The sequence below is a fragment of the Arachis ipaensis genome, chromosome B5 (genome assembly GCF_059453495.1).
Source record: "Arachis ipaensis isolate K30076 ecotype BB chromosome B5, ASM5945349v1, whole genome shotgun sequence".
Taxonomy (NCBI): domain Eukaryota; kingdom Viridiplantae; phylum Streptophyta; class Magnoliopsida; order Fabales; family Fabaceae; genus Arachis; species Arachis ipaensis.
Genome location: NC_142440.1, coordinates 153832003 through 153847010, shown reverse-complemented (window position 1 = coordinate 153847010; position 15008 = coordinate 153832003). Strand labels below are relative to the sequence as shown.

Here is a 15008-nt window from a genome sequence, read left to right as displayed (position 1 = left end):
TAAAGACAACTATGAAGAGTAAGTTTCTCCAAGAATAGGGACTCTCCATTATTATTTATTAAGAACTCAACGTCCAATCAAGGACTTTCTGGGCTATAATGCCATTATGCAATACCCACCAAAGATAAGGCAATTAATTACCCTCCTCTGCCTTATCAAAATGAAAACTCACATGCCCAAGGGCCCTCTTCATTGCAAAAATATCCATAGCTACACAAAATTTATTATTATGTATTTGTGTATATTTTTACATATATATTTTTTTAAATAATTAACTATCAAAGTAATCAAACCTTTTACAATAAAATAATTAAGCTTATCATAATAGAAGAATAATTTTTTTTATGAATAATAAATTATATTCTTATATAAGACTTATTTTTTATGCTATGATATTTTATAATGTTAATTCGTTGAAAATTTTGCGTCAACGTATCTTGTTTTTTCCTCGAAATTTCATTGAAAGATATCTACTACTACCTTACATAATTAATTGCTTCTATTATTATTCTTATCTTGTGGAATCAAGCCACCAAGGAAAAAAAAATCAAGAACAAGAATGAAGAGTGTTATTATCACTTTCTTATACTAATTTTCCTTCTTTTTTCTCTGTAATAAAATAAATAAAGAGAATTTCTTTAAACATCTATGTTGAGCCTAGTTTGATTTTGGGTTACATTATGATGACAAACATTTAATTGAGTTGAAAGCCCAATATTGTTTAATGTGTGCTTTATTGTGGCAGGCCCAAGTATACTAGTTTATGCTACACAAGCCCATCACAGCAAATAGAAAAACAGCTCACTTTGTTCCTTAGTGTAGTAAACAAGTCCAACAATTCCTCATAACACCGTTCAGTAACATTAAATGATTATGTATATATTTGCTAAAAACAATATGAGGACAGCTGTATCATGCAAGGACAAGTGTGGCTCTGTAAAAGCAAGCAAGGACACAAAGGGCACACACACTAACCCAAGGACATCAGCAAAGCACTGCTGTGGATCGTGGTTATGCAAAACACAAACTTGCATAGAGCAGCAGCAAGGAAATGGAGCAGAATGGAAAAGACGAACATGCCAAGGAAGAAAGAAACACCAAGGACAGCAGAGGTAGTAGTGGAGCTCCTCGGACAGCAGGGGAGGTGGAGCAGGATGAAGAAAGGACTGCATGCCATCAAGGACCGCTCCAACGGGCAGCAAGGAAAAGCAAAGAGGATGAAGCTACAATGAAGCCAAACTGAAGATATATAGCAGCCTCACTCCAACATTTCAAGTCAAAAGGAAGAGAGCACACACATCCAGAGCACCATATCTAACACAGAGCTGGAATCTCTTTCTTCTACTCAAGCTTAATTCTGATTTTATGTTATGGCTGTCTTGCGTTATTTTCTGTTTTGAAAAAGGCAATTATGTGAGGTTCAAAAGCCAAGAGAGAAAAGGCAAGAGTGATGCAAAATAGCCACTGATTTCTGATATAATTTGGGTTTCTGAACTAGGATTAGTTCCCCTTGCCAAGTTGGGTTAGCATTTGGTGAGAATTGAATCTTGTAGATTCCCCTTCCAAGTTGGGATATCACTTTGGGGTTGCTAAGCTTTGGTGGAGAAAGCTTAGGGGTAGATACTAGTTGGATTAGGAATTAATTCAATAGTATTGGTGTATGTAATCTGAGAATTATAGTGAAAATTTCACCATGGTTTGTGGTGGAGACTGGACGTAGGATTCATGACACTGAGAATCCGAACCAGGATACATGCTGGCCTCTTTCTCCTCTTCTCTGCTCTTTTAATGTTCTGCGTATGAGACAATTTCAAATAATCTCCTGCAACTCGAACAACAGCAAAACAGAGTTTGAAACTTTAAGTTTTAAACTAACTTGATTCAACCCCCCCCCCCCTCCCTTCTCAAGTTCAACTAGAACCATCAATCTATAAGTCACTAAACTTGCTACAGAACTTCATGCAATAAAAACTTTCATGTTTTGAATAGAACAAACACAATGTTATGATGCCTAATCAATTATAACATCCTTTATGTCTACTCTTTTAGGAGAACCCACCATAAACACAAATTATATTCTCCAATCTCAAACAAATATCCAACTTTTAATCTTAATTTAACTAAAATAAATATTTGCTTAAAAAATAGGCTATTGCATAACTGATAGTTTCCATTTTAGATAGTATAGTTGTACATAGCTCTTAATTTATTGCTGTCCAAGCTGGTAGTGTTAGGAATTAATTTGTTATGATTCTGTTAGGAGTAGTCAACATAAGTTAGAGTAAGTTGGTGACGAGTTAGCTCTCACTCATGTATAAATAGCAGAACTCTGTATTAACATTCTTAAGATTCACTCAACATAGAAATCATTTTCACTAATTGTCTTACCTCTCTTGTTCACAAATAACACTGTTATGCATGCCATCCTTCACCAAATGAGGCTGCTATATTGACAATTTTGCAGGTCTTATTTTCAAAAAGCTCCTTCTATTATGGATGGCACTCATCAACCAAATGAACAGAAAAATAACAAAAATAGCACAAGTTGGTATTCCCAAAAAGGCAAAAACTCAGCATCTATAAGGTCCCATATCCCAAACTTTTTGTAAATCTAGTGATCCATTTTCCATTCCAATCTAATCCCTGACAACTCTGTATTAAAGTTTGTACCAGTTTTCAAAGGCTGATTTCCAGTTTGTTTGAGAATTTGTGAATGCTAATGGGCTCATGACTCAACTTTTACCTATTTACATTGAATCAAACAAGGAGAAACCAAAATAAAGGATTTAATTCACATAAAAGGAGTGTTGTTCAATTGTCCTATTGTGTTTCTCTTAGAAATGGGAATGCAGCAAGCTTGGCCTATATTGATTGATGTAACATAATGTGTTTCTCTGGTGCCACAAAAATCAGGGTTCAAAAACATTCATCTTCTTACCTATTAATCAATGAGTTAAGATAAAGCAAAGAATAAAGCTTCAAATTGACCGTGGGCAACAGGGTTATCTATTTGCTTTGCAATTGCATTGTGTTACGAATTCAGAATCATTCAATATATAAATGTATGATACAAAAAAGTTGCTCAAAGTAGCAAGTAACATATTGAATGGTCATCTCTATATCATATTTAATCAAACAAGCAGATGCGAAACTAGCAAGGGAAGCGCCACACTTAATAATAAATAATAACAATAATTACACTTTGACATACACAGGTGGGGACAGCCATATAGCTGTGTGAATGCTGATATTGAATCCTCCCTACCCTCCTTCCTAACTGACAGTTATTTATCCCAAAAAAAGAGTGTGTGTTAGAAACAGCAACGTCCACAAACCAATGCATGTTTCGAGGAGCAAGGGCTTCTTCTTATGGTTGGGGAATGCTATTGAGAGCATCATCATCATTATAATTAATTGTGTCATTTTGTATGGATCAGTGAATCGAATATCTTCCATTATACTACTACTCTCTTCCTTCCATACGTGCATTCCAATCTCTTTTGCAATTGACTCACTTGGGACCTTTTCCTTATAATCGTTATATGCTTCATATGAAAACTTCGCATGATTCCATCCTCTTTCCAAATGTAGTGATTCATAATAATAAGAACATCTCTCCAGATTAAAAATAAATAATTGATCTATTAAGTTACGCCATCCTTGTTGAACTTGGTTGCCATTGAAAGTCACAATGAAGCTTACTTCAAGTGGGGAAGGGATGTCATGTATCAGTAGAATTGCAACACAAAGAGATTTATAAGGGAATTCGGTGCCACGAAACCAGAAAGAAATAGAAGCTCCACTACTGCGCTGCTCAAACCACCTTGGAATCCTTCCACCAGGCATCACAAATTGGGTGTTTCTACCCTGGTGCAGTTGCTGTCATTCATTCATAATGCAGAAGCAGTAGTTAGCATACATTATTAATTTAATATGAATTATAATGTCATCTGCATTGTTAATTATTAAAAAGTCACCAAACCTGATTGAGTAACACGCTTGTGCTCCTCGGACTCAATGATTTGCAGTTTACTGCTGAGAAGTCTGTCAAGCACGGTGGAATCCCTCTAATCTCCCGAAGATGCTCGCAATCATCCACATAGAGATACCGAAGAAAGCGAAATTGTTGGATGCATTCAGGAAGGACTGTGAAATTATTGCCGCTTAGGTCTAACCAACTCACATTGGGAAACCATGCAACAGCCAGTGGGAAAAAGTCATCTGACAAAAGGCAAGATTCATCTTATAATCACCAACCAAAAGGCAAGCGTTCACAATCTTTCTCTCAACTTATCAAGCAGGAAATAGTTCCATGACAAAAAGTCATATTCAGCAACAAAGAACCATAATGAAAACAGATCATCAATTAGAAAAACAAAACTAAACTTCTAGATCGAAAAAACCAGCTAACTTATCACCCAAATAATTCACTACACTTAAGCAAAGAAAATCAACAATCAAACAAACAACAATAACACTCTATTCATATGTTGCATCACATAGTCCTTCTTGAGCAATTAAATAGTTGTTTTCAAAATTATTGATTTGAAAAAAAAATCAAAAGCTAATCAAAATTATGTTAGCTTCAAAAATCATCAACATAAGAAGGAAAATCTCAATATCGCTTATCAAATCCAGAACAAAGCATCTCGATCAGAAACTCAGCAAATTCATGCAATCCACAAATCCAAATACAATTCTATAAGGAAATCAGATTGTAATTCACAACAAACATAAATCGAATCTTTTAAGTAACTCATGAACTATTGACATTAGGAATCATAGAGAACAACCCAAAGACGAAGAAGATTAAAGCACACATTCACAAAATCGGAGAAAATTTGAACTAGCTAGGAGAGAAATCGCGAACCAGAACCAAAACTGAAACCCTTGCAAAAACACATTCGAGAAAATCTACCAAAGGATATGTCAAGATTGGGTACAAAAGGACAAGAGTAGTAAGAAGCGGTAGAGGACGCATGCTCTCAATAATCAGAAGACAATAATGACATCGAGGACAAAGAGGACATTCCTATAGGCTTTTGATAGTGCCACAATTTGTACAAATAGGCGCGCTTCTATTTATACAATTGTGATCCTATCATAGGACACTTGCTCCATATTACACAGATTAAACCTAAGCTCTGATACCACTTTGTCACGGCCCAAAATGAGCCATGATCGGCGCTTAGGAAAATAATCCCCAAGCAAGCCTAACCGACTCAACTATAAGTTGAATAAGAAAATTACAAATATTTGAAATAAATTTACAATGTTTAAAATGAATAATTACATATTTTTAACAAACAAAAAATAAAATAAATATGAGTGGATCCTGCCTGTGACATATGGAGCATACAACGTCTAGGAACTCAACAAGGAACAAATACCTATTGTAGATCATAATTCTTGGATAGAGAGCTCACATATTCAAGTATTTATTCCTGAAAAATATTTTTAGAAAAAACGGAATGAGTTTTACAACTCAGTGACTAGACAATACATTTATAATCCACATGAGACCATATAACATTATTATTAAAGTAATTTCTTAATTAGAAAATAGTAATTGATCATAATAAGCGAATCAATAAGGGAGTTCTCATACAGAAATCAAATCAAAAGTCCACACTTGGGCGGCTCCACCTCAACGGGTAGCCATTTCCTCTCGTGTGTCCTAACAGAATAACAGATCTAACGTGTGGCCTACACGTTAGGCTAGCAACACCCCTGCTAGCTGGAGTCTGAGTTAGATGCATCTAAGTTAACGTCATAACCGCCGTTAACTACGGTTTTCTAATACGAGCCTCCCAAACTAATTCCAAACATATAATTTTAAATACAACAAATCTTTGATCTTTCAAATATATAAGGTATCGAATCAAATCAAATCAGATAATACTTTCTCATCCAAATCATATTCAATCCTATTTCTCAATCTTAAAGCATTTCAAACACATTTCATAATTCCAAAATAAGTGAGTACTAACAAAATTTCAATGCTTCAAAAATACATATTCGAGTAGAATCAAATGCTTTAAAATAATATAAAACTTCTTTAAACATACATATAGTCTCATGTGCATATTAGAATGAGCTTAACAATGATAAATATATAGTTCTAATAACTCAATTAGTAAAACCAATTTAAAATCCTTTGATAATATTCTTTGTAAGTATAACTAAATTCAAAGCACCGTATATAAAAAAAATATTTATAGACGTAAAGCCAAACAATTATAAATGTAAAGCCTACTCACAGAGCGTGGTCCTAAGGGACCGAATAGACCAAACTCGGAGTGCTGAATTAAAGGGTACGAAAGAGTGCAGAATTTGGATTGGGTAGTAGCAACAATTTCAATTCTCACTGCAGTAATGCCAACAGCCCTAGTAATAATAACATGGGACAACCACGGTAACAATGGCAGCAAATCCAACGGCCTATGGTAGTTTAAAATTGAGCAAAGGCAGAAAGGGGTATTAAGCAAGGTAGGACAAAGTCAATAATAAGGCTTTACGGCAAGATAAGGTAGAACAAGATGAGTCTTACCAAAGAAAACAAGGGGATGGAGCATCAGCAGCTCTGGTGACCCTCTCCAACGTCGACGGTGAAGGACACAACAGAATAACGGTGGCGGTGGTTCCTCTCCTCTGGAGTGACTCCCGCAGCAACACTACAAGCTTTGACGAACAGGGGAGAGGTATGGGTCAGCCGCAGTGGAGCAGAGTAAAGGCGGAGATAGCTTCGGGTTGCACCAGCGGTGAGCTTCAGCGATGGCAATGTCTCCGTCCGACGCGGCCCCTTCAACGGCGATGACCGTAACTCCAGCGATGAGTCCCAGCAGCGACGATAGTGGTGCTGCCTTCTCTTTATCCATCTATCTCCTTATTCGTCTCTCCCTCTGCCTCTATAACTCGACAGCGGCGACGGCTTCTCTTTGCTTTGCCAGTGCCGTCATCTTCTTCTCTTCTTCCCTCGGTGACTTTCTCACCCCCTTTTCTCTATTTCTTTTGTTCAGACTCCAGAGTGTATGCTTATGTGAGAGTAAGAGTGTGTGGGTTTAATTTAGGCATTAGGGTTAGGTTTTGGTAAAAAGAATAAGGGTAGTGTAGGAATTTTGATAAAATTAAAGGATAGGGTAACAATAAAAGAAATCAAATATAAAATATTTCAGAAAAAGTTTGGGACGTTACAGTTATAATATCTCGTATCATATTAAACTGTTGCTCAGAATACCATGGAGCGTATTGAATGATCAGGTAGCATTCTTTTTTCTTTTGCTGTCACTACTGAAATAAACAAGAAGTTTGTGTCCTTTTTATGTTCTCTTCAAGAACAAGATCAATCAAGCACTCTAATCCCAGTGCTCTTTTTAGTTAGTTTGTTCCATTTATTCAGAAGATTATTATTGATCAAATAATATAGGCAACTATACGTGATCACACTTCCCACTTATTATTTCCCACCAAAAACAGCAATCCCTCCTCGAAAACTGAAACCGAGTTTTTTGTATAGAGCTATAAATGTTTATACATAGCAAATAGGTTGAAACTTTGGTGTTCTGGAATATGTTCTATGAAGCTCTTTCTTTTGGTTGGAATAGATTCATAGCCCCCCGGCCGCATGTCTCCCCTTTTTGCTTTAACTTCTTTGAATCTGCATAATACTTGTATATGCTTATTGAAAATTAGCAGCAAGTACTGCTTGTTATGACGCTGTCATTATTAACTTAATTTAATTAATACAACTTATGAATCAATATTTATGCAAGTTATACCTTTCAGGATTATTATTTGACTATCAAGTTTGTCTATATTGCTTTAATTGTTATTATGCAGGTACAATGAAGCTATGCATCAATTGTCAAGGGAATGTATTAAGTGCAAATATGCAAGAAAACTGCAATAAGGTTCCATTCAATTAAGGTGATGCTTCTTTTAGAGCCCTAAGGCTTTTACATTGGAAGAAAGCTTGAATACTATCCACATGAAGTAGGGCTTAATTGTTTCATTCTTTGCTCCTAAACTCACACCACCCTAATTCTTTCCTAACCACATACCCAAACCACACACTACAATGCTTAACATTGTATAAAACATCACACACAACATCATTTTTATGTTCCTCCTAGCAAAAACAGTGCCTCCCCTGAATTGTGGCACTGCCCAGTTCCCTTTTGAATGTGACGTGTCTCCACTATGCCCAAGAGGATTCTGCGAAGCTGGTTGGCTAGTTGCAGAACCTGGTTGTAGCCTGGAGAGAAGAGAAGAAGGATGTCACGAGATAAATTTAGGGGTTAAGGTTCTATTTATTGAATTAAGCTGGGACTAATTGGAGTCAAAAACTCATGTCATATACACTGGCACTTCGTTAAGAAAAGATTACTGTCAAGCATTGCTAATGACGCTGTAACTTAGCAATGAAGCAACCGATTCTGTTTTGGCAATAAAACTGATTTTAACAGGATCATTTACACTCATCACATGCATTCATTCAACACATGCTTGTAAATAACTATATAAGCTGATTAAGCTGGTCGTAACAGTTTAGATCAATCACTTTAGTTCAAAGAAAATAAAATTCATATTTCTCAAGTTTTCTATTGAACACCGCTTTTCTCTCCTCTGTTCTTCCCTAAGACAAGACCGAGAGTAATTTTACCTTAGACGAACGTCAATGCTGCCAATACCATGGAGAGCTTCATCGTCATTCTTTATGCAAGGATTGGTGAATCGAATATCTTTCATGATGCTACTACTCTCTTGCTTCAATATATGCATTCCACACTCCTCCATTAGGTCATAAATTTTAAATGAAACATTCGCATGATTCCATTTATTTTCAAAGCATATTCCATCCAAATGATACGTTTTTTTTGTCATGGACAGATCAAAAATAAATAGTTCCTGAAAAGTTTGGGTTCTCCCATCTCCACGGGAAACTTGCTTGCCATTGATGCTCACCATGGTTGTTATAGGAGTTCCACTGCTGCGCGTATTCCGCTTTAGAATTGCAAAGCAAAGTGCATTCGAAGGGAACTCGCCACGAAACCAGAATGAAATAGAATCTCCCTTTCTCTGCTCTTCAAACCATGCTGGAATCATTGTTCCTGGCAATGCGAACTCGGTTCTTCCATTCTCGTGCAGTTCCTGTGAGTCATTAATATTTCGTAGGTAGTAGTTAGCATACTCTATAACAGTATTATTAATCTAATAATTTAAAAAAAATAAAAATAAAAATAAAAAGAAACCTGATTGAGTAACATGCTTGTGACCTCAGTCAAGTTGCTGCAGCCTACTGCCGAGAATTGTTTCAAATTTGGTGGAATTCCTGCAATCTTAACTAGATTCTTGCATGAATCAACTTTGAGGGAGCTTAGAAAGCGAAAATCTTGGATGCATTCGGGAAGGATTGTGAACCTGTTGCTACTCAGGTCTAATGTTTTCACATTGCGAAACCATGCAAGTGCCAGTGGAAAAAAGTTATCTGACAGCATATACTTATCGAGAGTAAGATTAGTCACATTTGAAGAGCTGAGTGTTCCTTCAACCCCCTCTTCCAACTTGTTGCATGATTCCCAAGTCTTATTGCGTTCTCCCCCAATATATAATGTAAACAGTTTTGGCATATTCACGATCACACTTGGTATCCTATGAAAGGTATGGCCACTCAGATTCAAACAGGACAACTCACAAAGGTTTTGAAATGACGATGGCAAATCTTTTATGTTAGTGCCACACAAACGAAGCATTTCTACCTTTTCCATCTTTCCTAGTATTTCTGGGAATTTCGCAAGTCTATAGCAACCAGACAACATAAGTATTTCAAGTGAGGGCAAATTGATAGATGGAAAAGTCCTAAGACTCTCGCAATCTTCAGCTTTCAAGACTTTAAGATTATTGAGGATACCAACTGAATTGTGAACTGTAGTCAAATTCTTACAACCACTGAATGATAATTTTTGTAAAGTTAGAAGACCGGACACATCAGGTATCTCTTTCAAATATTCACTGTTGTCAAAATTCAAAACATTCAAGGAGGCCAAGTTCTGAAAGAAGAAAAACATCAAGACAGAAAAAAAAAAAAAAGTCAAACAAATAACCATGTGAATTTACTAAACATACAAAATCGAAAAAATGAATTTAGTATACTTGCCTTGGATAAGCTATCCAACTTGTATGACTCAAAAAGATATTCGGGTAACTTGAGCATGCAGAGGTGCTTTGGTTGAAAATCATCTGGAAAACCCTTCAATGGATACCTCCTCCAATCCAATACTCTTAAATTGTTTGGAAGATATTTGGGACCTTTGGAAAAAGAACCATTTTTTATGATAAGTGTCTTCAGATTTACCATATCCTTAAAAGCTAGTCCATCCCATTCCACTTGTACAACTTTATTTTTCTTCTTTTTCGATGGATCACCATTTTCATCCATTTTTGAGGAAGGAAATTCCAGATATATAATCTCAACGGTGCTAGTCCCCTTTCAATACAATATTAAAATCATGAACTAATTAAAATACATATGTATACATAAGACAAATTTATGAAGAGTACAGAAAAATAATGAACTAGTATTGCATAAAATATATTGAAGTATGAGAAATTATTAACATGTCCAGGGACGGATTTACATGGGAGGGTGTGGGGACAAGTGTCCCCATTGAATTTTTTTTTTAATTTATTTCTGTTTTCATAGGATAAAAATTTATTTGTCCCCACTCAATAAATAAATTTAACCCCACTTCAATTTTTTTTTAATTTATTTCTGTTTTCATAATACATATAGAGAGAAGATCTCACTATCTTATAATAATATTATATTGATTATTTAATAAAAATAATTAAATAATAATAAAAAGATAATTAAAAAACAAGTCAGTAATTTAAATTTAGATACAAAAGTGTCATTTTTTTTATGCTCTCTAAAATTTTAATTCCCTTCTCTTGTTCATTTCTGATTCTCTATTTTCTAATAAGACTTTTTTTTTTTTTACCAAAGATAGGAGACTCGAACCCGCAACCTCTTAATTGAGTATGGGGAGACTATGCCATTTGAGCTATTACTCATTGGCTTCTAATAAGACTCCTTAACTTCATTCTTTAATTTCTTTTGATTTAATTAAATATTTATTTTTATCTTTTTATATTTTGTAATCTATTCACTTATTTTGCATTTTATTTTGTAGTTATGCTATTGTATATATTTTTTATTACATGGTTAATAGTTATTGAATAATAAGATTCATCAATAATTTAAATTTTGAAATATAATAATATTAGTAACAAATTACAGCTGAAATGAAAATTGAGATCTAAACACACGGATATCCATTTCTTTTCAAGTTAGTTCTAGTTTTGTTGGTGATAATGATATCAACCGGAAAAAATTTCAGTTATGAATATTATAAAGAGTCGTAATCTTACGAGAGATGATTTTTAAATTATTATTTAGTGACATATATAAAAAAATAGACATTTAATTGTATTGATAATGAAAGAATTATTCAATTTTTTTAAAATATAAAACTTAGAAGAATAAAATTCTAAGTTATATGTTATTATTTAAATTACTATACAAGTATTTTAATTTATTAGTTAAATAACTAGAAGATTAATTATATTTTATAATAATAAAATATAATTATAAAATTATTATCATATTATATATACTATGACCCACTAATAAAATTATTATCATACAATATAGTTTGTGAGCATATAATATCATAAGGTGATAAAGCAAATTTAAAGACATAAAACTAAAATCATTGAAATAATAACTTACTTGTTTTTCTTGTAAAACTTGAACTATATCTTCATGATACCATAACCTGCTACGGTTTCCTGGCATATTTGGTGATTCTTGTCGAACAATTTCTTTGCCCATATTCTCTATCAAATCATGAAATGTCACTTGATCCCCAAACTTAATCTTTATGAGTGATTTATCAACCAACCGTTGAATATGATAGCTCATGTTATATCCATAATGGGCATGAAGTATATCTCCAATTTCTTTCAAGTTGTGTCCTTTAAAGCAACAAGTGATATCAAGAAAAATATTCTTCTCATATTCCTCCAAAGCATCATAACTTATTTTAAGTATTTGTTGGATCTCCCTGTTAGGAATTTTTTCATACTGATGTAATGCAGATTCCCAATGTTCTACTTCTTTTCCAAACAAATTGGAACCTATTATTTCCAAAGCCAACGGATGTCCAGAGGCATAAGTTATTGCACAATTTAAAACATTCGCATAATAACTTGAGTTGACTTCATCATTTTTGAAAGCTTTTTTAACAAGCAATTCAAGAGAATGTTTCTTACTTAAAGCAGTTACCTCAAATGTCTTTTCAACATTATGGAGTTTTAGCAAATGTGTATTCCGTGTTGTAATAATCACCCTGCTACCACCACCAAACCAATCAGGTTTTCCAGCAATAGATTCTAACTGCTTTTGTTCATCAACATCATCTAGAATCAAAAGAACTTTCTTTCCACGAAGTCTTTGTTGTATTTGTGAGGTTCCTTCTTTAACACCTTGTATCTGGACTCCCTCCTTCCCTAGTATCTTACAAAGAAGGTTATTTTGAAGATGTACCAACCCATATTTACTTGAATTTTCCCTCACATTTTCAAGAAAGCACACACTTTCAAAGTTGTCAGCTATCAAGTTATAGACAGCAATTGCAAGTGTCGTTTTTCCTATGCCACCAATTCCATGTATCCCTACCATGTGAACTCGATCACTAGAATCCATTTCCAGAAGTGAAATTATATTTGACACTCGAGACTTTAGTCCAACAGGGTAATCAGCAACGGGCAAAGGTACACGATTAATCTTTCTTGAAATTTCTTCCACGATATTTGCAATAAACTTGTGTTCATATCCATCCCTGCCAAATACACACAGATTCTTATTACAATGCAAAATTGTAATATTTTTTATAAATGAAAAACAATTACAGATGAGAAAGAAATATATGAAGTGAAGTTACCCGTGTTTGAAATGATATCCTGACAAATTAGCAACTTGATGCAGAGCCTGCTTCCATTTGTGCACCTTGTTCAAGTCACTCTTGAATTTCTCTTCATGCTTGGCCATTGCTTCTCCGAAACTATTTCTCTGATGGCGCACATCAGAAGGATCAGCCTCATAGAAAACCGGTAAAACCAGGCGATCATTTCCCTTGATGCAGTGAAGGATGTGGACAAGCTCGTCTAAGCAAAAAGAAGAAGAAGCATAGTTAGGAGAGAGGATAATGATGGCAATCCTGGACTCTTGAATTGCCTTGAGAAGTGAGGGTGTGATTTCGTGTCCTCTTTGAAGCTCCTCATCATCAATGAAGGTGTGGACTCCTTTATCAAAAAGAGCTTTGTAGAGGTTGCCAGTGAAACCATAGCGAGTATCTTCGCCTCTGAAACTGATGAACACATGGTATTTCCATGGATATCTGATGGAAGAAGAAGAAGAAGAATGGGTGGAAAAGGAGGAGAAGGAAGATTGCAGAGGCATGATAAGAAAGAAGGATAGAAAGTTGTATGAATGTTGGGAGTTTTGAGTCTCAGAAAACCAAAAGAAAGTAATAAAAATATAAAGTAATATCTTCACTCTATTATACTGTTGGGCTTCCCTTTACTCTGCATAAAAATGGGAATAAATAACTTTGTAAGATCAGCCACATGTTTTGTTCTTTGGTCAAAATTCAAGGAATGGTGCATGCCTCTACCTTGAAATTTGCATAACTGTTATATTGTTCTGTCATTGGATTCATCTATTATTGTTCTTTTCTTGGGGACTCAGGAGGCCAAGACTACATCACAGTAGACAACAATCCTTATTTTTCTTGTTCTTTTGTACACTGAATCCTCATTGATGCGTCTTGTTTATTCTCTGTTACACTTCTTCCATTTCAGTTGAAAAAGAATCTCTCTCTCAACATTATATCACTGAAGAAATTGCACCATTTGCATTAAGTGCTAAATTGAAAGGCAATCTCAACTTTATAGTGCACAACTTTCACATCTTGACTCCAATGAGCAAAGGCAAAATAAAAAATGTAAGGGGACCTGCTTACAATATAATAATCGAAATCCTCATATCTTAAAGTCCACGCTTTTAAGGAGATTCCATTCCATTCTACTCACAAAATTATTACATAATATGTATATACAGCATCACCCTGACAGTAGCCGTGAGATTGCACTGAGGATTCAGGAAAGCGTGGGATTGAGAAAACCATACACCTTGTTCGTATTCCTAGTTAGTAGTCAGTACCCATTTCGTTACATATTAAGAGCCCTTCAAAGTAATATATTATATAAATGTAAAACTGATTCTCAAAGTATTATTGATCAAAATGAATGGGACAACTAAAATGAGTAATTTACCTTGGACACATGCCAGTGATGCCCCATCGTTAATCATCATTAAGACAAATTTTGCGTGTTAGAAACATCAATGTCCACTAATCATATGAATTTACCAAATGAGGCTACTATATTGACAATTTTGCAGTTCTTATTTTCAAAAAACTCCTTCTGTTATAGATTGCACTCATCAACCAAATGAAGAGATGCAAAACTAGCAAGGGAAGTGCCACACTTAATAATAATAATATAATAAATTAATAACAATTACACCTTGACATACACAGGTGGGGACAGCCATATAGCTGTGTGCATGCTGATATTGAATCCTCCCTACCCTCCTTCCTAACTGAGTGTGTGTTAGAAACAGCAACGTCCACAAACCAATGCATGTTTGGAGGAGCAAGGGGTGGTTCTTAACTTCTTATGGTTGGGGAATGCTATTGAGAGCATGATCATCATTATAATTAGTTGTGTCATTTTGTATGGATCAGTGAATCGAATATCTTCCATTATACTACTACTCTCTTCCTTCCATTCGTGCATTCCAATCTCTTTTCCAATTGACTCACTTGGGACCTTTTCCATATACTTATATGCTTCATATGAAAGCTTCACATGATTCCATCCTC

At 34.8% G+C, this 15008-nt stretch overlaps 1 protein-coding gene and 1 long non-coding RNA gene across 3 annotated transcripts; one reads left to right on the top strand and one right to left on the bottom strand.

Annotated features, from left to right (window-relative positions):
• Positions 1-3025: 3025 nt before the first annotated feature.
• On the bottom strand, positions 3026-13541 carry LOC107644588 (TMV resistance protein N). 2 transcript variants are annotated; one of them, XM_088486319.1, is made up of 7 exons: positions 13005-13541; positions 11792-12902; positions 10157-10486; positions 9502-10049; positions 8362-8366; positions 3983-4242; positions 3026-3879 (listed from the first exon to the last, which is right to left on the bottom strand). In XM_088486319.1, the coding sequence occupies exons 1-7, from the start codon at positions 13520-13522 to the stop codon at positions 3289-3291; spliced, it is 3363 nt and encodes a 1120-aa protein (XP_088342445.1). In that variant the 5' UTR covers positions 13523-13541; the 3' UTR covers positions 3026-3288. The 2 variants fall into 2 exon arrangements, with proteins under 2 accessions (XP_088342445.1, XP_088342444.1); XM_088486318.1 differs by lacking the exons at positions 3026-3879; positions 3983-4242; positions 8362-8366 and adding exons at positions 7886-8254; positions 8663-9150 and having other exon boundaries at positions 9252-10049.
• On the top strand, positions 6486-9257 carry LOC148566277 (uncharacterized). The gene is made up of 3 exons (XR_015883221.1): positions 6486-6979; positions 7840-7926; positions 8890-9257. It is a non-coding gene; the product is annotated as an uncharacterized LOC148566277 (long non-coding RNA).
• Positions 13542-15008: the final 1467 nt, after the last annotated feature.

What these genes read in the sequence shown, in the direction of transcription:
- LOC107644588 (XM_088486318.1), bottom strand. Translation starts at nt 13,522, where the DNA reads ATGCCTCTGCAATCTTCCTTCTCCTCCTTTTCCACCCATTCTTCTTCT. An exon ending in GGATATCATTTCAAACACGG is followed by an intron (nt 12,903 to 13,004) that starts GTAACTTCACTT and finishes TGTATTTGGCAG; the next exon opens with GGATGGATATGAACACAAGT. An exon ending in AAGTTTTACAAGAAAAACAA is followed by an intron (nt 10,487 to 11,791) that starts GTAAGTTATTAT and finishes TTGTATTGAAAG; the next exon opens with GGGACTAGCACCGTTGAGAT.